The following is a 20081-nucleotide window of genomic DNA, read 5'->3' as shown; positions in this document are numbered from 1 at the left end:
CATTCACTGCCCCGTGGAGTGGTGAATGGTCTCGTCTCCGCAGTGAAGCCAGCACGAATCGCGCGGTCCAGCATCCCCACCTGATCGCCGCATCCCACATCCTGCCATCTCCCTCCCTCCATCTCACGTTAGGTGCTTGCTGAATCTGAGTTTAATTCTTCTCCCAGCCAGCACGCTTTCAATAAGTTGCACGTGCGCAGCTGCTTGAATTGTTGAATCTCCTCTGAAGCAACCGGAAACAAGAAGTTGGGTTAGAGGAGAAGATTCAACAGCTCAAGCAGCCATGCGCGTGGGCTTATCGAAAGCATGTGGCTGGGAGAAGAATTAAAGTCAGACTCGGCAGGCACCTAATGTGAAGTGGAGGGAGGGAGATGGCAGGATGCGGCGATCGGGCGGGAGGGTGCTTCTGGACCACGTGATCCATGATCGTGCATGTTTCCTCACATTAGCAAGGAGGGAGTAGATAGTAGTCGTGGGGACGGGGCGGGGACAGGGATGGTGATCTCAGGGACAGGGCGGTAATGGGGACAAATTTTTTCCCCATGTCATTCTCTAGTGCCTAGTTATAAAATTACTCTCTGTTTGTGTATTTTATAAGGTTCACGTGTACATCTCATCTACAAGAATGCCTATGTCCTGCACACATTTAAGGGCATACATTAATGTATTTAGGCCCCGATTCTTTATAGCTTTCCTAAAAAATCAGAGCCAACTAGTGCGGCACTCATACGATTCTATGAAAGTTAGATGTACTGTATAGAATCACATTTAGCACTGCCTAAGCGGCACTAGGCATCGCTAGGCATCCCAACTTTTAGGTGCATGCGCCTAAGTCAGGGGTGTCAAAGTCCCTCCTCGAGGGCCGCAATCCAGTCGGGTTTTTAGGATTTCCCCAATGAATATGCATTGAAAGCAGTGCATGCAAATAGATCTCCTGCATATTCATTGGGGAAATCCTGAAAACCCGACTGGATTGCGGCCCTCGAGGAGGGACTTTGACATCCCTGGCCTAAGTCAAAAACAGATGCCTAACTTGAAAACACACTCACGAACTGCCCCGACCACACCCACTTTTAGTTGGCAATTTGGACTAGGCACCTACTTTTTATAGAATCACATTTTTCAAGTTAGGCACATAACTTTCAATTAACAGCAATTATGAGGCGTTCAGTGCCAATTATCAGTGCTAATTAGGTCTATTAATGGTCCACATGTTTCCAGTGCATTAGGTCCTAGCCATTTTTATGTGGATTATTATTATTCTGATTCAATAAAGCCTTCATCTCGGACATCAGCTCTCCATAAGTCTCTTGTTCTGTTTGATTTCCTTATGTGGAGGAATCAGGGTCAATTCTTTTGTTTGGTACCTAATTTTAGGCAGACTATAGAATCAGGGCCTTAATGTGCACATACAACTGGTTAATTTTAGAAAAGCTCCTTTTTTTGTATAAGGGGCTTAACATGCAGAAAAGCCTTTTTAAAATGACCGCTAATATAATTAATTTTGTCTTTACAGCTTGTACTGTATTATTACATGTCTGGCTCTGACACATGCAATCTAAGTATTAAAACACACGCTTCAGGGAATGTTAATGAAGTTGGAAGAAAAGCTGGAAACCTGGGAGAGGGCTGGTTCAGAGAAAGAGTGGTCTTCCTTGCTCCCGAGAACTTCCAGGTTTGTGTAGGGATGTGCACAAAATAAGACGTTTTGTTAGTTTTCAGTTTGTTTGGGCTTTTTCCTGGTTTTCAGAATCTTTTTGGTATGTTTCATAGATTCATTTTAATGTAAATTTTTCATGTGATTTAATCGACTTAGAGCAGGGGTGTCAAAGTCCTTCCTCCAGGGCCGCAATCCAATCGGGTTTTCAGGATTTCCCCAATGAATATGCATGAGATCTATTAGCATACAATGAAAGCAGTGCATGCAAATAGATCTCATGCATATTCATTGGGGAAATCCTGAAAACCCGACTGGATTGCGGCCCTCGTGAGGGACTTTGACACCCCTGACTTAGAGGGTAGTTATCAAACTTTGTTAGGGCACTCATGTTATTTGCCCCTTGCCATGTATAAAAAGGCTCTAATACTGGTTACAGTGCCTAATCCAGCATTATTTAGGTTACTCTGCATTACATATGGCCTCTTTTACAAAGCCGCGCTAGTGGTTGCTGTGTGCTAATGGCCCCGAAGCCCATAGAGATTTAAATGACTTCGGGGCTATTGTCGTGCAGCTTTGTAAAACAGGCCCATAGCATTGAGATGCAAAATATACAAACGTATAGCATGTAAAGCAGCTTGTTATTATGTAAGGTTATAATGCAGCTTATGTGAACACAAGATTCCTTATGCAGCTTATGTGAACATAAGCCATGTAATGACCAATAAAATAACCCCTGCAAAAGTTGGGGTTATTTTACTGCCTGAGAGGTTGCCAAACCTCAAGGAGAGGCTCTACTTAGGAACTATACATGGGCTGAATCCTTCACCTCAGGCACACAGGTAGAAGATGGATATATCCTCCTCTAATACAGGACAAGAGATCACAAATTAGAAACAGAAAATGCAGACAAAAAAAATCTGAAATAGAAACTCCCCAAAAACTAGATTGAGAAGTGCAATACTGGAAAAAGAAAAACTGAAATGTATTTCATTCTTTATTTTATAAACATATAAAATACAGATGTGCACAAATCCCAAGCTGACAGTTCCTAAATCGGAACATGTTTTTCTTTTCTACCTACCTTTGTTTTCTTGTCATCTTATTTATCTGTTCTCCCTTTTTTTGTCAGCCTTCTAAGTTCTTTTTTTAGTTCTCATTTTCATTTCATTTCTTCTCTCCAACTGTTGTCTTCTATTCTTCATCTGCATGTCTCTGACACTGACATTTCTCTTAATTTTCTGTTTTTCTCTTATCTCCCTCTCTATTCACTCATATCGATTTTACCGCTCACTCATATCTATTTTACCGCTCATTTTCCTGTTTTTACCCTCAGCTCTACTTTTTCATCTTTTACTCATCTCTTAGTTTACTCTATCTCTCTTACCCCGTCTCCAGCGCTCCCATTTTTCCCTGTTTCTCGCTGTACTATATCCCTCAATATTTAATCTACCCTAGTTCTTCATTTCCATTCTTAGTACTTACCTCCTCAGCTCTCATCTCCCTTCATCTACCTTTCATCTTCTCACCAGCTCTAGTTCCTTTCCCTAATCTTAAGCTCATTCTTGTTTCTTGTCCCTATCCAGCCTCTCATTATCCCTCTTTCACCATCTTCTTTGCCTCATTTCTGCCTTTGCTCACTCTCTTTAGAGATTTTTCTACTTAATCTTTATCCTGCTATTTTTCTTAATTGCCTTTTTATCTTCTTTTAGCTAGACTTTATTTCCCCTTTACCCTCCATATATTTATATTTCTAGTCCTTCCATTTTTACTTCTCTGATTCCTGCTTTTCAACTACCTTCTAGCACCTTATTTCCACTCTTTGTACTCTAGCCTACTCAGCCTCATCTATCTCCACCTTTCACTCCCTCACCAACACCATCCTGTTCCTTTATATCTCACCCTATTGATAGCTTCTTATCCTTTCCCCCCACATCTCTCTTGTCTCTAGCATTCATTCTCCCATCTCTTCCTCATCATTTGCTCATGTGCTACCTCCTCCAATATTAATTTACCTTGCCTTTTCTGGTTTATCTAGCATCTATCCCTCTCCCCTTCATCTCCACCTTCTTCTGCCTATGCCACGTAGTCTATCCTCCTCTTCTCACTCCCCCAGCATCAACCCCTTCTCTCATAGCCATCTGCAAACATCTTTGCCCTTATCCTAAAAGCTCCTTCTCTCAATTCAATCCCCAGCCCATGTGTCAGCCTTCAGCCCCCTTCTCCACAGATCAACCCCTAACCTCAGAGTCTGCCTTTGGACTCTTCTCTTTCCTCAACCCCTATCCCCAGCATGTGTCCTGTTCTCCCATCCCTAGAGTCTGCCAGTCTGCTTCCTCCTTCAAACCACCACATCATGCTCTCTACCATTCCAAAATGGTTCCAGCTTTTTTATTTTTTCCCCTGCCCCTCACCTTGGTTTATCAGCATCTCCCTCTTTCTTGCACCCCTCTTTCCTTTCCAACAGTACCTTTTCTTGTCCCTTTACTCAAGCTTACCCTCTACCCATAGCTCCTTCTTGCTCTGGGACTTGTGTGCATTGAAAAAAAAACCCCCAAGCAAACTAAAGGAAAGGGCAGCCAGCACCAAACAGAGCTTGTGCAGCAGCTCTCAGTGTGGCCCTAGCGGCCCTGCCTCCTCTGACACATATTTCCAACTGCTGCGAGGGAGGGACTGGCAGGGTCTAACTGACAGCTGAAGCACCCTCTGCTCTGTGCAGGCTTTCCTTTAATTTGTTTATTTTTTCCTCACTACTACTACTACTATTTATTATTTCTATAGCGCTACCAGCAGCACTGTACATGAAACACACAAGAAATGGTCCCTGCTCGAAAGAGCTCTACAATCTAATTATGAAAGACACACTGGACAAAAATGTTGAATCAATATATGCTGCTCATGTTGGGAAATACACTCTAAATGATGTTTGGCTTAGTATTAACAGAATAGAGTCATCTTTACAAAAAAACGTTTTGAACTTATGTCAATTTTCATCTGATGTAACTGTGAAAATTAAAGAACAAGATAATAAAATTGGAGAAACAGCTGTGAAGGTTGAAAAGCTAGATCAGGTAGTAGGTAATTTACAAGCTAGTGCTGTTTCTAATATAAAGGATAGTATGACGATACATGCTAAATTAGAAAAAATGGAAAATGCTATCAGAGTTAAAAATCTTCGCCTGTTAAATTTTCCAATCACACATTACCTTTCTCCGATGGAACTCTTGAGAATGTATTTGAGGGAGATATTACATTATACTAAAGTGGAGACCTTTGAGGTTGATAACTTATATTACATCTCAAGAGACTCCAAGGAAAAGGTAGATGAAGGTGGAATGGATAGAATCAACCTGATAGTTTGAATGTATCACAGTTTTTGGAGTCATCTAAAGACATAATTGATAAACGAGCAACTCTTCTCGTGACCTTTAAGACAGAGCTTGAAAAACAAGATATTTTGAAATTATATTTCCTGAAAAAACAAGAGATGTTTTGTGGTCAACGGGTGATAATTTTTCCAGATGTCTCTAGACAAACTCAGTTCAAGATGAAACAGTTCCTTCAGCTAAAGCCAAAGGTTTTGGCAGTTGGAGCTACTTTCTTTTTGAAATTTCCATGTAAATGCTTGATTTCATATGGAAGTGATAAATATGTGTTTTTTGACCCAGCCCAGGTGGAATATTTTATTAAAGAGAAACCTTTGCTGAAAGTTTAATTTCTAATATTGAGTTTACTTTTGGAGGATGATGTATAATATACAGTGGTGCCTCGCATAACGAACGCCTCGCACAGCGAACGCTGCGCACAACGAACTTCAGGTCTTGCTTCCTACAACGAACTTCGTTTCACACAACGAAGTCGCCCGAGCTGCATCCTTCCGCGCAGGCACTGCGCTTAACTGCCCTCTCTCCGCCTGGCTCCCTGTGCAGTGGCGGACCGTCGGCTTGCAGGGGCCCGGCGCCTACTGCTGATGCGTTGGGGGGGGCAGAGCTACTCTCGCCGCTTCCCCGATGCTAGAAAAAAAAATGAACAGTTAAGTCCCAGTTTTTGCCGCTGAGACTCTGCCCTCTCTCACTGTAAAATTAGACTCTACTTAGTCTGTCTTTAAATTTAAAAAATGTGTGTTGTTTTAAAAAACAATTATGTTTTTAGATGTATCTAAATAAACATAATAACAAAAAATTTATCTTTTTTTATGTCATCTTAGCATATTTTATGCTACAGAACGAATTATTTTTTTTAACATGTATTGTTATGGGAAAACGCGTTTCACATAACGAACTTTTCACATAACAAACTTGCTCCTGGAACGAATTAAGTTCGTTGTGTGAGGCACCACTGTATATAAAAGCCATTTGCCTGTGCCTAGATAGTAGATAGAAAGACTTGATTTGATGATTTATTTTAAAATACTGGCGATCAGCAATAATGTGGACTAGGATATGGTTGACTAGTTTCCTTATATATTTTGTTGTTCCTTGTAGGGAATTTACATTTTGTTGTTCCTTGTAGGGAATTTACATTTGCATTTTTGTGTTCATTCATGAATGTTTGTTACTAAGGTGTTATAATGAATAATCCAATAAATAAAGATTTAAAAAAAAAAGAAAGAAGAAACAGGTTTTGGTGGTCTGTTAGATATGTGAAGAGAAGGAGAGATGAGTCAAAGATGACCCTGAGGTTGTGAGCTGATAAGACAAGGAGGATGAGAGTGTTATCTACTAAAATAAAGAATGGTAGAAAGGGAGAGGCAGATTTAGGAAGAAAGATAAGGAGTACAGTCTTGGCCATGTTTAATTTTAGATGGCAGCGAGGCATCCAGGTAACAATTTCAGACAGTCAGGCTGAGACTCAGGTCTGGATTCACGTAGAAATTTCAAGCATAGTTAGATTTGCGGGTCATCAGCATAGAGATGGAACTGAAAGCTGTGGAGGAGGTTAGAACACCAAGGGAGGAAGTGTAGCTGGAGAAAAGAAGAGGTCCCAGGACTGAGACCTGAGATATGCTGACTGATAGTGGAATGGTAGCAAAGGAGGATTACTAAAAGTGTGACAGGAAATATAGGAAGAGAACCCTGAGATAACAGAGCCCTGAAATCCAAGCAAGGACAGCGTATCATTGAGTAGGTGGTGATCTACAGTGTCAAATGCCACAGATAGATCAAGGAGAATGAGGACGGAGTAGAGGCCTTTGAATTTGGCCAGGAGCAGGTCATTGGAGACTTTAGCAAGGGTGGCTTCTCAGTGCTGACAGTCATAGAACAGGAAGGTTCTGTAGGAAGAGGGTAAGCTTGAAGGAAGGGAGTGGACCATTGGGGTGGAGGAACAAATTTTGGAGGGGGCAATTGCCTTTTTTTTGGCACCCTATGCCTCTCTATAGTGATGCCTATGATGAAAAGGGAGAGAAAGTGGGTAGATATTTGATGGATGAGGGGACGCAATGGGTAGGGTTACCATGGTTCCAGAAAAAGGAGGACGGATTGAGACATCTGGGTTTTACGTGTACTTCCATTGAAAGCAATGGAAACAAAACCCAGATATCTCAATCTGTCCTCCCTTTTTCTGGAGTCAAAACAAATATAAAGCATAGTAGTAAAGAACAGCTATGACCAGGGCAGGATTAATTCATCGAGGGCCCCTAGGCACACAAGTACACTGGGCCCCCTGCCCTGCCCCACCCCACCATGCGCCCAGGTGGAAACAGGAAGCTGCACAATTACAGTTCATGTTGCCTTTCTTACCCACGTTGCTTGCTTGTCTTACTTTCCGTTGATGGAGGGGGGCCACGTTGCCAATCGGGAGGGGGGTCCGCGTTGCCGATCGATGCTGGAGGAGCCCATCGCTGTTTGGAAAAAACAATTTTGATGCCTTCCTTCATCGGGCCCCCCTGAACATTTCGGGCCCTAGGCACATGCCTACTTGGCCTATTGGTTAATCCTGCCCTGGGCTATGACAGAAGACTTCTGCATTAAATGACACCTTTAAAAAATGTGGAGGAAAAAAGAGACCTCAGAAATCTTTTCACCCCTTATATTCAGTACAGCATATGTCTTGCACAGAGGCTAGGCACAGTCATTGGTCTCTGTAAAAATTCCACCAAATATAACAGTTCTTCAAATTCATCAATTTTCTCAAAACGTGTCAGTATGCAGCAAAGTACTTATCTTCATAGTTGTAATTCGGACAGTCACAAAACCGATCACTTGTTTAGAAAAATGTTCTAACGTTGATTCCCAACCAACAGAATCTTCATAAGAAGAGATAATTCTGCCAGAACCGACAGTGGCCCTGTTTCGCGTTTCATGCTATATCAAGGGCACCAGCTATCATGTTCTTCCACAACCATCAATAACCTGCCAGCAATTCAAAATTATTCAATTTGTGACTCACCAGTACTGTAGAGCGCAATCCCGAAAAACAGCATTTAAATCCATGCTCCATCGCTCTTCTTAGCACTGTCCCACTCTAATTACAATGGTGTGTCATACACAAAAATTAAATTCAAAGGCTCCAATAATCAAACACATTGATTTCTTTCAGATAGTTATCAAATCAAAATTAAAAAAAAAACCAAAAAAACCCCGGAAGAACAAATACAAATCGCATCTTCTTCTAAGCACAATGTGCTGTTATACAAATGCTGTATGATGTAGCTGTTGGCACTCTTTGGATATATTTAAATGAAGAACACTCCAATATCTGATATAATCAAATGCAAGAATTTTCTCACATTCGTGCCATGCTTCATTCATTCAGAATTGCTATTTGTCTTACTGGTCCTCAGCGGGCCACCAGGCACTCAAATACTTTCATAGTGCTGGGCTTTATGCTCCCATTCGTCATCGGACCCAGCTTTGTGAATACTTTAAATAAGTTATTTTAACGTTATCTTAATTAAATATGTACTAAAAGTACTTAGCTGTATAAACAACGCTTTTCAATGGGATAATCTGTCATGGATAATCTGTTATCATAAGCATATTAATACTCAGATATTTAGCCGTCATCAAAATCTGGCATCCAAGCATCATCCCTTTCACAATCTTCATATCCATATCTTCCATAAGGCCAAGAAATCCAATAAACAAACCAAAAAAAAGGCAAAAAGAAAATTCTGTTACGTCCCTTATGGAATCCATACTAAAGGTGTTTCACCTCCACTCTTGCGGAAATCCATAGATTTTTTTCTCTGCACTGATCCTCCCACTTAGTTGAGGAACATGGAGCCCCCTGTAGTTTTTCATTTCTGTAAGCGAACTGTGCAGAAGTCTTTCTGATCTGCCCTGCTTCTATTTTATTTTTCCTCTAAAGTTCATCGCCTTTTCGGAGAGTATTATTCCCCCATACTTACAGCCAAAATGGGTTGGGGTGGAGAGCGACTTATGTTGGAAGGGGTGTGGGGGAGTAGGGTCCTATTTACACATGTAGTGGGAGTGTGGACAGGTGCGAGGGTTTGGGGTCATGGTGTTTGGAGAAATATCTAGGATATTGAGAAAGGATGTGCCTCTTTCATGGCATCATGTCCTTTTATCATGGCATGAGCTTGACCTGGAACAGGAAGAATCTAGTTTTGGTAAGTTGGCTCTCACAGCTCACTGGAACCAACCTGTGGTACAGAAATTAAAACAGTGGCAACATACTCTATGTATCAATTAATGGCCCTTCAACATGGAAAGAGGCATGGGTATGAACATATTTGGAGGAACTTTCTCTTGCGGTTCTGATTGCACCCTAGGGAAGGTGGCGGGGGGATTTTCGGATAAGTCTTTTGAGTGTTTCTGTTCTACTAGGGAGGGGAAGGGAGAGAGGATTAGGGGAGAATTACAGGGGAATGTAGTCATTGTGAACTGTGTTCGTTTCTATTCTATTTTATTGGAAGTTTCACTGTTAGCATGGTTTCTGGTGGGTTAGCTTTTGCACTATTGTAATGTGCCAGATATTTTTGTTTTTGTGTATTGGCTGTGTATGTTTTTATAACAATAAAAAAAGAAAAGAAAAATGTATTTAGTCCAATAAATGGAATGATCATATTCTCCATTTTTAATTTTATTTGTATTTGTTCATTGTTTGGTTTATGTCAGTTTCTGAATTTTACATTTGCTCTCTTTATATTTTGCACAGTACTGAGGGGCATGCATCACATTTTTTCTTTCTTCAGTGTTGCATCAGAGGGAAAACTTTGGGGTCGGTGAAAGCAGCTTGTATGAATCACTGCTCACTGCTATTGGCAACAAGGGAGCAAATAACGTACTGTATTCATTAAGTTATGTGCATAAATGGTAGCCCTCACCATGCTCCTCTCAGCAACTACTGATGTTACACACAGGGCAAGATTATATTGCTTTTATTAGAGACTCTGGAAGTCTCTACGGATACCCAAAATGTAAAATTCCAGTTGCCCTACTTACAATAACCCCTAAAAATGCATTTTGTCTTCTTCTTTTCACAGGTTGTCATTGAAGGAACCATTGGAGAAGGCGAAATGGGATGCCTCGCCCTAGATGATCTATACCTGTCCCCTGGGTGCAAAATTGCAAATGGTAAGATGCAATGAAGCACCCCGGGTCAATCTTGGCTGACTGATGGGCGAGACTAATTCATTCCTTATCAAGCTTGTGCTCCTGGGGCTCTCACAACACCATTGAGCCATATAAAAAAGATGTGCAGGGGAAGAGGAGGGAATCAGAGGCTGGTAACAGAGTTTTGTTTCTCCTTTTACAGCAGCAGTTCAAATGAACTTGACCTAAAAGCTGAAGTGCTGTAAAAGCAGAAAAGGATTAATGTTTATCAAATTATTGTCATTATTTTTAAATTGGCATGCTGCAAGAGTGAGTTATTGTCTCACTGGTAGTACTTTATCTCCTGATGAGCCTGTTAGAAAGATCCGTGAGCAAGTTACCTGGTTTCAAGTGGGAGATTTTATGCCAGTTTTAACAATCCTATCATCTATCTCCTGATGACTATCCTGATCAGCAACTAGCCCAATCACTGGTTTTGTCAAGCAACATGGCCGTTCAGCACCAGTGTTCATTGGCCGGCCGGCCAGCTGGCTGAGTTTAGTAGCCAGATGGACCTGCTGAAATAGTAGGTCTATCTTTTGGCCACTGTGACTTGGCTGGTCAGCTGTTGGGTGTCGGTTTGGCCGGCTGTGTAAACTGCGGCTAAAAACAGACCAGAAATTCAATGCTGGTCATTAGATATGACACCAGCATTGAATTTCCAGGTTCACTCCTGATCACGGGAGGAAGCCAGTACCGGTATATCTAGCCTAGGTGCCCACATTTTCAAGCCCCTTTCATGAATAAATGTATAAAATACTAGCACTTATGTTCAGAAGTATACATTTACCTATGAAAATGTCAGCAGTGAGCCTAACCACTATTCTGTAAGGGCGTGCATAATTTATAAGGCATGTTATGTATGATGGAGAACACAAGGCCAAAGCATGGGAAGGACATGGATACGATTCCAACTCACGTGCATTAGTTATTGGTCAGAAAACAGAGTTCGTTGAAAAATGGGCCATATCGGGTTGCATACATCAAAGTCATCTTTATCCCTATTCTTGAGGCTGTTTGTGCTGGTTTGCTGGTTTATATTGGTTTATTTGCACTTGTATGATCCCTTTTCTTGTTTGATTGTGGACATGTATTATGGGACTGGCAGCATGGATTTCAATGGGTAGAATGATGCAGTATAAATCCCACATTGGGGTATAAATTCAAATACAGGATTGGCAAAAAGACTTCCCCCTGGCTCCTATAAGCTCCTCTGTAATACATCTTGCAAAAGATCAGTAGACATCAAGAAGGTGAGGCATAGAGCTCAAATTATAGAGTAGTTGTGGAGGGTGTCAGGTCAAAAGCGCCCCGGGACAAAGACGCGCCCAGACAATTGAGCGCAGCGCGGAGGCACGCGCCGCTCAAAATGACTGTTTTTAGGGCTCCGACGGGGGGTGGTGGGGGGGGGGAAACCCCCCCCCCCCACTTTACTTAATAGACATCGCGCCGCGTTGTGGGGGCATTGTGGGGGACTTGGGAGGTTGTAACCCCCCACATTTTACTGAAAACTTCACTTTTTCCCTGTTTTTAGGGAAAAAGTGAAGTTTACTGTAAAATGTGGAGCGTTACACCCCCATAACACCGGCGCGATGTCTATTAAGTAAAGTGGGGGGGTTCCCCAACAAAACCCCCTGTCGGAGCCCCTAAAAACAGTAATTTTGAGCGCCTCCACGCTGCGCTCAATTGTCTGGGCGCGCCTTTGTCTTTCGCGCCGTTGTCTATGAACCGTTGTGGAGAACTTAAGTTTGACTAACTTTTAGGTCAGAAAGATTGAAAGTAACAGTCATCATAGTGAGTACTAGTGCTGCCCGATTCAGGAAAAAAAATTTTGATTCGATTCGATTCAGCCTATTGAATTGGTTTTTCGATTCGATTTAATTTTCCTGCCCAATTGGGTGTTTTTTTCAAACATCCTGATGGGTTTATTTTATAGCCTCTTCACCCCCTTTGCCTTCTCCTAACCATACTGGCGCTGTGGTGTAAACAAAATAAACAAACAAAAAAGACTTTTCCTCTCTCTGTTAAATCCTAGCTCACATTTGCGGCCTAACACCAGCTCTGGCAGGATACACATTTCAAATCTGACATATTGTAATCACAAAACAGAAAATAAAATTAGTTTTTCTACCTTTTGTTGTCTGATCATTATTCATATCTTGTTGGTCCCAGGCTCTGGTTGGCTTCCGATAACTTGCTTGCCAGGGTCTCTTTCTTTCTTCCTTCTCCGTGCTAACCATCCATCACAAAACAGAAAATAAAATTAGTTTTTCTACCTTTTGTTGTCTGATCATTATTCATATCTTGTTGGTCCCAGGCTCTGGTTGGCTTCCGATAACTTGCTTGCCAGGGTCTCTTTCTTTCTTCCTTCTCCGTGCTAACCATCCATCTGCCATCTCCGTCCTCCCCTTCCATTTCCCTTCCCTCCCCCGGAGGTCTGGCATCTTTCTTTTTTTTCGTCTCTATCCACAGATCCACCTTTTCTTAACTACCCTTTCATCCAGCATCTCTCCCTCCTTCCCCACCACCCCAGGGTCCACCATCTCTCCATTTCTTTTACCAACTACCCTCCTATCCAGTATCTCTATCCCCCTTCCACACCATCCCTTGTGTCCAACTTCTCTCCTTTTCTATTCCTTCCCTCCCTAAATCCCATTGTCCATCATCTCTCTCCCTCTCCTCTATTTTTAGACCCATTATTTCTTCCCCCCCAAAGTACAGCATATGCACATCTTTTTGAAACCCCCCCTTCCCTCCCTCCCTCCGTGTACTTCTACACCAGAGCCCCCCTCCTCTGGCCTGCACCCCCCCTTAAAGGCCTGTCCCCCCCCCCCTTGAAGGTCTGTCTCCCCGAAGATCTGCCTGTCCCCCCTGAAGGCCTATGCCACCATCCCTGGCCTGTCCCCCCCTTAAAGGCCTGTCCCCCCTTGAAGGCCTACACCCCCCCTTAAAGGCCTACACCCCCCAAGGCCTGTCCCACCCCGAAGGACTGCGCACCTCTTTCCCCCCTCTCCCCCCACCCCGTGGAAGGCCTCCATGTTCCCCCTGGCCTCCCCGCACCGTTTACCTTATAGGTGAAGCCTGCAGAGCAGATCGCGGTACTAGCGTCTTTGCAAACTGCTTTGAGCTGTTTCCTATGCTGCAGTTCCGCCCCTCCTCTGACATCAGAGGCAGGATCGCAACGGAGGAAACAGCCTCGAAGCAGTTTGCAAAGACCCTAGTACTGCGATCTGCTCTGCAGGCTTCACCTATAAGGTAAACGGTGCGGGGAGGCCAGGGGAGAAGCGGGGAGAAGCTGGACACCAGGATGGGAAATCGGACGCCGGGGGGAAGCCGACAGCAGCACATCCTGACTGACCCTCCCTCCTCGCCCTCTAAAGCAGGTGCGGCAGCATCCGGCCAGCAAGAGCAGCACTGCCGCTCCTGCTTTAGGGGGCCAGGGGGAGGGTCCGAATCGGGAAGCTGATTTTTTTGTGTTTTATATCGAGTTGAATCGATTCACCTGAAGTGAATCGGTGAACCGATTCGAATCGTGAATCGGTGAACCGATTCGAATCGTGAATCGGTGAACCGATTCGAATCGTGAATCGGGCAGCACTAGTGAGAACTAGTGTGCCAAAGTCTTACTTATAATAAAAAAAATCAGAGGACTAGAATTTTCTATTTTCAGTAAGATGTTTTATCCCAGGACAAGCAGGCAGGTATTCTCACTAGTGGGTGATGTCATCCGACAGAGCCCCGATACGGACATCTTGCAAGCATGTCTTGCTTGAAGAAACTCAGAAGTTTCGAGATGCCCGCACCGCGCATGCGCCAGTGCCTTCCCGCCCGATGTACCGGGCGTGTCTCCTCAGTTCTTTTCTTTCCGCGGAGCTGAGAAGTTTCACTTCATTCTGCGCTGACTGAATTTCAGTAAAATTTGCCTTCTTTGTACCGCGTTTTTTGTTTTTTTCTACTTTAACTTAGTATTTCTTTTTAAAAAAAAAAAGTTAAAATTATTTCTTCCGGCGGTTCGGCCGGGCCGGCCTCGTGGCTTAGGCCCAGCGCCTTCGACCTTGCGGCAACCATTTTCCGGCCTATGTCCCGGCCAATCACCGGTTTTAAAAAGTGCAGCAAGTGCCAGCGCGCAATTTCGTTGACGGACCCGCATCGACGCTGTCTTCAGTGTCTTGGTCCAGAACACGTACCGAAATCGTGCCGGCCTTGTTCCACGCTTACTGCGCGCTCGTTTAAACGGCGCTGCTTGCTCTGGGAGTCGATGTTTAAGATGGAGCCTGCTAAGGAGCCGTCTGCTTCCACTTCTGCTGATGTTTCGCCGGTCCATGCGAAACCTGCATCGTCGACTCCTGCATCTGGCCTTTTGAAGCCGGCCTCGTTCACACCGACTTCAGCCTCGAGTTCGACACCGGTGCCTGTCCCCGTCTCCTCGGCTCAGGTACCGCCTTCCACTGTCCCTCCGGTGGTCATCAAAGTGCCTAAAGCTAGCAAGCAGAAGCACTTGGCCGCGAAGGAGCGCGAAGACCGTGCTGGAGGACCCCCTTTCGGTGCGGATCCCTCCATATCGGCTTCGCTGCGATCCCTGCTGGAAGCTCAGTTTGTCGAGCTTATGCAGTCTATGGGACCCCGGCTTATCGCCTCCATTCAGGGTGACCTCCCGGTCCCGGTCCCGGGGGGCGGGCCGCCCCCTCCCCCTCCTCCTCGCCGTTCGATATCACTGCTCGACGAGGAGGATCGGCGGAGGGCGGCGGGAGCCTCGCGGCGGGCTTCCTTTAGTGATATGCCGCCTTTAGAGCCCATCACGCCTCCTCGCCATCAGAGTACTATGCCAGCCCCTGATAATCGGAGCCCTGGGCATACCGCCTCGCAGGAAGAGTTCTTCCGCACTCCATACCAGACCTGGGTGGCATTGCGTGAGTCTGCATCCTTGCCACCTCTACGATCCACTGCATCTAGTCCCATCCATTCCGTGGAGGCTTCGGGGGACCGTGCGATGCATAGGCGGTCCCGTTCTCCATCTCGACACCGGGAGGGGCATCGGTCCCGACACTCGTCTCGACACTCCTCGCGTCATTCGGAGGTGTCCCCGCAAAAGAAGATACAGCGTATGGGATACTCCTCGTCGGATTTATCCCCTCCTGAGGGACCGGAGTACGAGGAACCATCTACCTCCTATTCTCCTTGCCGCTCCCAGCTCTCTCTGGACCCGGAGGCTTCCACTTCTTCTAGTCCGTCTCGCCGGCCGGCACTGGCGGACCAACTGTCCTTTTTTTCCTTCCTCCGACAAATGGCGGATGACTTGGATGTAACGTTGGACACTGGTTCTCGATATTCCAAGGAGTATCTGGACACCATGCACTTGCCTCACCCTCCGGCGGAGTCGCTCCGGCTTCCTCTGCATAAACTGCTTGACCAGACTTTCATGCGCTGTTTTGAGACACCATATTCCATCCCTGCAGTTCCCAGCAAGTTGGATGCTCGATACCGAATCGTCCACCACAAAGGGTTTGAGGGAGCTCAACTCTCTCATCAGTCCCTCCTGGTCGAGTCCTCCCTCAAACGATCTCATCCCTCTTAGGTTTATGCCTCAGTACCACCGGGCCGAGAAGGGAGGACGATGGATAAGTTTGGTAGACGTATCTACCAGAACTCTATGATGGCGTCTCGAGTGCTCAATTACAATTTCTTCTTTTCTTCATATTTGGACTTTTTCTTGCCGGTGCTCCGCAAGTTTATACCTTTTATCGATGCTAAGGCTCGATTCGAGTTTGAAGAGGTGGTGGCGACCCTTTCCCAGTTACGACTCCAGCTGATGCAATCCTCCTACGATGCCTTCGAGCTCTCGGCACGTGCTGCTGCCTGTTCGGTAGCCATGCGTCGCCTGGCATGGCTTCGTACGATTGATATGGATCCGAACCTCCAAGACAGACTTGCAAATGTGCCTTGTGCGGGGGCGGATCTGTTCGATGAGTCTATCGAGACGGTTACTAAGAAGCTTTCGGATCATGAGAAGTCCTTACAGTCTATCCTACGGCCTAAGCCCAAGCCTCAACAGTCTCGACCCACTAGGCCGCCTTTGATTTACCAGCGGCATTACCAGCCGAGGCAAACTCCTCCTGCGAGACAACCTGCGAAGAAACAGCCTCCCCAGAAGCCTCAGCAAAAGCCTCAGATGCCGGCTGCACCCAAGGCTACTCAGCCTTTTTGACTCTCTTCCAGGGAGCATAACCGACCTCGTTCTGTCTCCCCCCGGTTTTCCCATTGGGGGTCGTCTCCATCATTTTTGTCATCGATGGGAGACCATTACCACGGACCTTTGGGTCCTTACCATCGTAAGAGAAGGATACTCTCTTCGTTTCCAACGGGTCCCCCCGGACCACCCGCCAAGAGAGTATCCTTCAACCTTGACGCACACCGCTCTTCTCCTTCAGGAGGCTCAGGCTCTGCTTCGGCTTCGGGCCGTCAAGCCGGTTCCATTAGATCAACAAAACCGGGGGTTTTACTCCCGGTACTTCCTCGTCCCGAAGAAGACGGGCGATCTGCGTCCCATTTTGGACCTTCGAGTCCTCAACAAGTTTTTGGTCAAGGAGCGGTTCCGTATGCTGACCCTTGCTTCTCTCTATCCCCTCCTCGAGCAGAACAATTGGTTATGCTCTCTGGATCTCAAGGAGGCCTACACTCACATCCCTATTCATCCGGCCTCCCGCAAGTTCCTCAGATTTCGGGTGGGACATCTACATCTGCAGTATCGAGTGCTTCCATTCGGCCTCTCCTCGTCTCCCAGAGTCTTCACGAAGTGTCTGGTGGTGGTGGCCGCTGCACTCCGGAGCATGGGTCTTCAGGTGTTTCCATACCTCGACGACTGGCTCATCAAGGCCCCGTCAGCTCCAGAGGTCATTTCGGCGACCTTGACTACCATTTGTTTCCTACAAAGCTTGGGCTTCGAGATCAACTTTCCCAAGTCACATCTTCAGCCTACCCAGTCTCTCCCATTTATCGGGGCAGTCCTGGATACCATTCAACTTCGAGCATTCCTTCCTCCTCATCGCATGGATGCTCTCCTTCTACTCTGCCAGTCGGTGTCTTCTCGCCTATCCATCTCAGCGAGGCACATGATGGTCCTCTTGGGCCACATGGCATCTACAGTTCATGTGATGCCTTTTGCCAGACTACATCTCAGGATTCCTCAATGGACCCTGGCGTCTCAGTGGACTCAGGTGTCCGACCCGTTATCCCGCCACATTGTAGTCACTCCTGCTCTAAAGCAGTCTCTTCTCTGGTGGATGACCTCTTCGAATCTATCCAGAGGTTTGCTGTTTCACACTCCTCCCCACCAGAAAGTTCTCACGACCGATTCTTCGAACTATGCCTGGGGGGCTCATCTGGATGGTCTTCGCACTCAAGGGTTCTGGACCAGTGCGGAACGACTCCATCAAATCAATCTTCTGGAGCTCAGAGCCATCTTCAATGCTCTCCAAGCTTTTCAACATCTGCTTCACGACATGGTGGTCCTTATTCGCACAGACAATCAGGTCGCCATGTATTATGTCAACAAACAAGGGGGCACGGGCTCGGCCCCTCTTTGCCAGGAAGCTCTTCGAGTCTGGGATTGGGCTGTTCGCCACAACGCCTTCCTCAAAGCTGTCTATATTCAGGGGAAGGACAACGTCTTGGCGGACAACTTGAGTCGTCTTCTCCAGCCTCACGAATGGACGCTCCATTCCGACCCCCTTCATCGACTCTTTGCACAGTGGGGGACGCCTCAGATAGACCTCTTTGCAGCCCCCCACAACTTCAAACTGCCTCAGTTTTGCTCCAGGATGTACACTCCTCATCGTCTCGAGGCAGATGCCTTTCTACTGGATTGGGGGAATCGCTTCCTGTATGCGTTTCCTCCATTTCCTCTCATTCAAAAGACTCTGGTCAAGTTGAGATCAGACCATGCCACCATGATTCTAATTGCTCCTCGGTGGCCCAAACAACCTTGGTACTCCCTTCTCCTTCAACTGAGCAGCAGGGAGCCGGTGCTTCTTCCAGTGTTTCCTTCACTGCTTACTCAACATCAGGGTTCACTGCTTCATCCCAACCTGCAGTCTCTACACCTGACAGCTTGGTTCCTCTCAACGTAACTCCTCACCAGTTTTCTCCAGCTGTGAGGGAGGTCTTAGAGGCTTCCAGGAAGCCTGCTACTCGACAATGCTATTCTCAAAAATGGACTAGATTCTCTTCCTGGTGTATTTCCAATGCCAAGGAGCCTCAAGGAGCTTCCCTTTCCTCTGTGTTGGACTATCTTCTACACCTGTCTCAGTCTGGTCTCAAGTCTACCTCTATACGAGTCCACCTGAGTGCTATTGCGGCTTTCCATCAGCCTCTACAAGGGAAACCTTTGTCTGCTCATCCTGTGGTTTCCAGATTTATGAAAGGACTTTTCCATGTGAATCCTCCTATCAAACCTCCTCCTGTGGTTTGGGATCTCAATGTTGTCTTGTCTCATCTCATGAAGCCTCCGTTTGAACCTCTCAACAAGGCTCCACTTAAGTATCTCACCTGGAAGGTGGTTTTTCTGGTGGCCCTTACGTCTGCTCGTAGGGTCAGTGAGCTTCAAGCCCTAGTGGCGGATCCACCGTTCACTGTATTCCATCATGACAAGGTGGTCCTCCGTACTCATCCGAAATTCCTGCCTAAAGTGGTTTCTGAATTTCATCTCAACCAATCTATTGTACTTCCAGTGTTTTTTCCAAAGCCTCATTCTCACCCTGGAGAATCAGCTCTTCACACTCTGGACTGTAAACGTGCGTTGGCTTTCTACTTAGATCGCACCAAGCCACACAGAACTGCTCCTCAACTTTTCGTCTCCTTTGATCCAAACAAGTTGGGACGACCTGTATCGAAGCGCACCATCTCCAACTGGATGGCGGCTTGTATCTCTTCCTGCTATGCCCAGGCTGGATTATCCCTTCCCTGTAAGGTCACAGCCCATAAGGTCAGAGCAATGGCAGCCTCTGTTGCCTTCCTCAGATCGACACCGATTGAGGAGATTTGTAAGGCTGCCACTTGGTCCTCGGTTCATACATTCACCTCTCATTATTGTCTGGATACTTTCTCCAGACGGGATGGACAGTTTGGCCAAACAGTGTTACAAAATTTGTTCTCTTAAGTTGCCAACTCTCCCACCATCCCATTGGGGTTAGCTTGGAGGTCACCCACTAGTGAGAATACCTGCCTGCTTGTCCTGGGATAAAGCAATGTTACTTACCGTAACAGTTGTTATCCAGGGACAGCAGGCAGCTATTCTCACGTCCCACCCACCTCCCCTGGGTTGGCTTCTCAGGCTAGCTACCTGAACTGAGGAGACACGCCCGGTACATCGGGCGGGAAGGCACTGGCGCATGCGCGGTGCGGGCATCTCGAAACTTCTGAGTTTCTTCAAGCAAGACATGCTTGCAAGATGTCCGTATCGGGGCTCTGTCGGATGACATCACCCACTAGTGAGAATAGCTGCCTGCTGTCCCTGGATAACAACTGTTACGGTAAGTAACATTGCTTTATTGTTATGAGTGCACAGCCTTCCCTAGGCAATGGTTCTTCTGTGCTGACTGTGGGTAATGTAGGCTTATGACATTGTTGAGGTACTTCTATAATGTGGTCACCTACTACCGTGAGAGATGGTGGATCTGGGGATGGTGGGGTCCATCACTGCAGCTGCGAGGATGTTTGATAACCTTCTGGCGACGCAAGCAGCAAAACTTAACCATTCCATCTCCAACCTGTTGACGGCAACGGGCGACTTCAAAACTTTTCGAAAAGAAATCAAAACCCTACTTTTCAAAAAATTTATCCAGATATCTTAACCCAACCCTTCCCCCTCC

The 20081-nt window shown here is 46.0% G+C and overlaps 1 protein-coding gene across 3 annotated transcripts in view; it reads left to right on the top strand.

Annotated features, from left to right (window-relative positions):
• Window positions 1-20081, top strand: part of MAMDC4 (MAM domain containing 4) — a 343940-nt gene that overhangs the window by 135491 nt on the left and 188368 nt on the right. For all 3 annotated transcript variants that reach the window (XM_033959811.1, XM_033959812.1, XM_033959813.1), the window contains 2 exons: window positions 1517-1675; window positions 10107-10197. In XM_033959811.1, the coding sequence (XP_033815702.1) occupies window positions 1517-1675; window positions 10107-10197 (250 nt within the window). The remainder of the gene's footprint in view (window positions 1-1516; window positions 1676-10106; window positions 10198-20081) is intronic.

The sequence above is a fragment of the Geotrypetes seraphini genome, chromosome 10 (genome assembly GCF_902459505.1).
Source record: "Geotrypetes seraphini chromosome 10, aGeoSer1.1, whole genome shotgun sequence".
Lineage (NCBI taxonomy): Eukaryota > Metazoa > Chordata > Amphibia > Gymnophiona > Dermophiidae > Geotrypetes > Geotrypetes seraphini.
The sequence above is the reverse complement of the archived record's forward strand: the minus strand, read 5'-3'. Positions and strand labels throughout refer to the sequence as shown.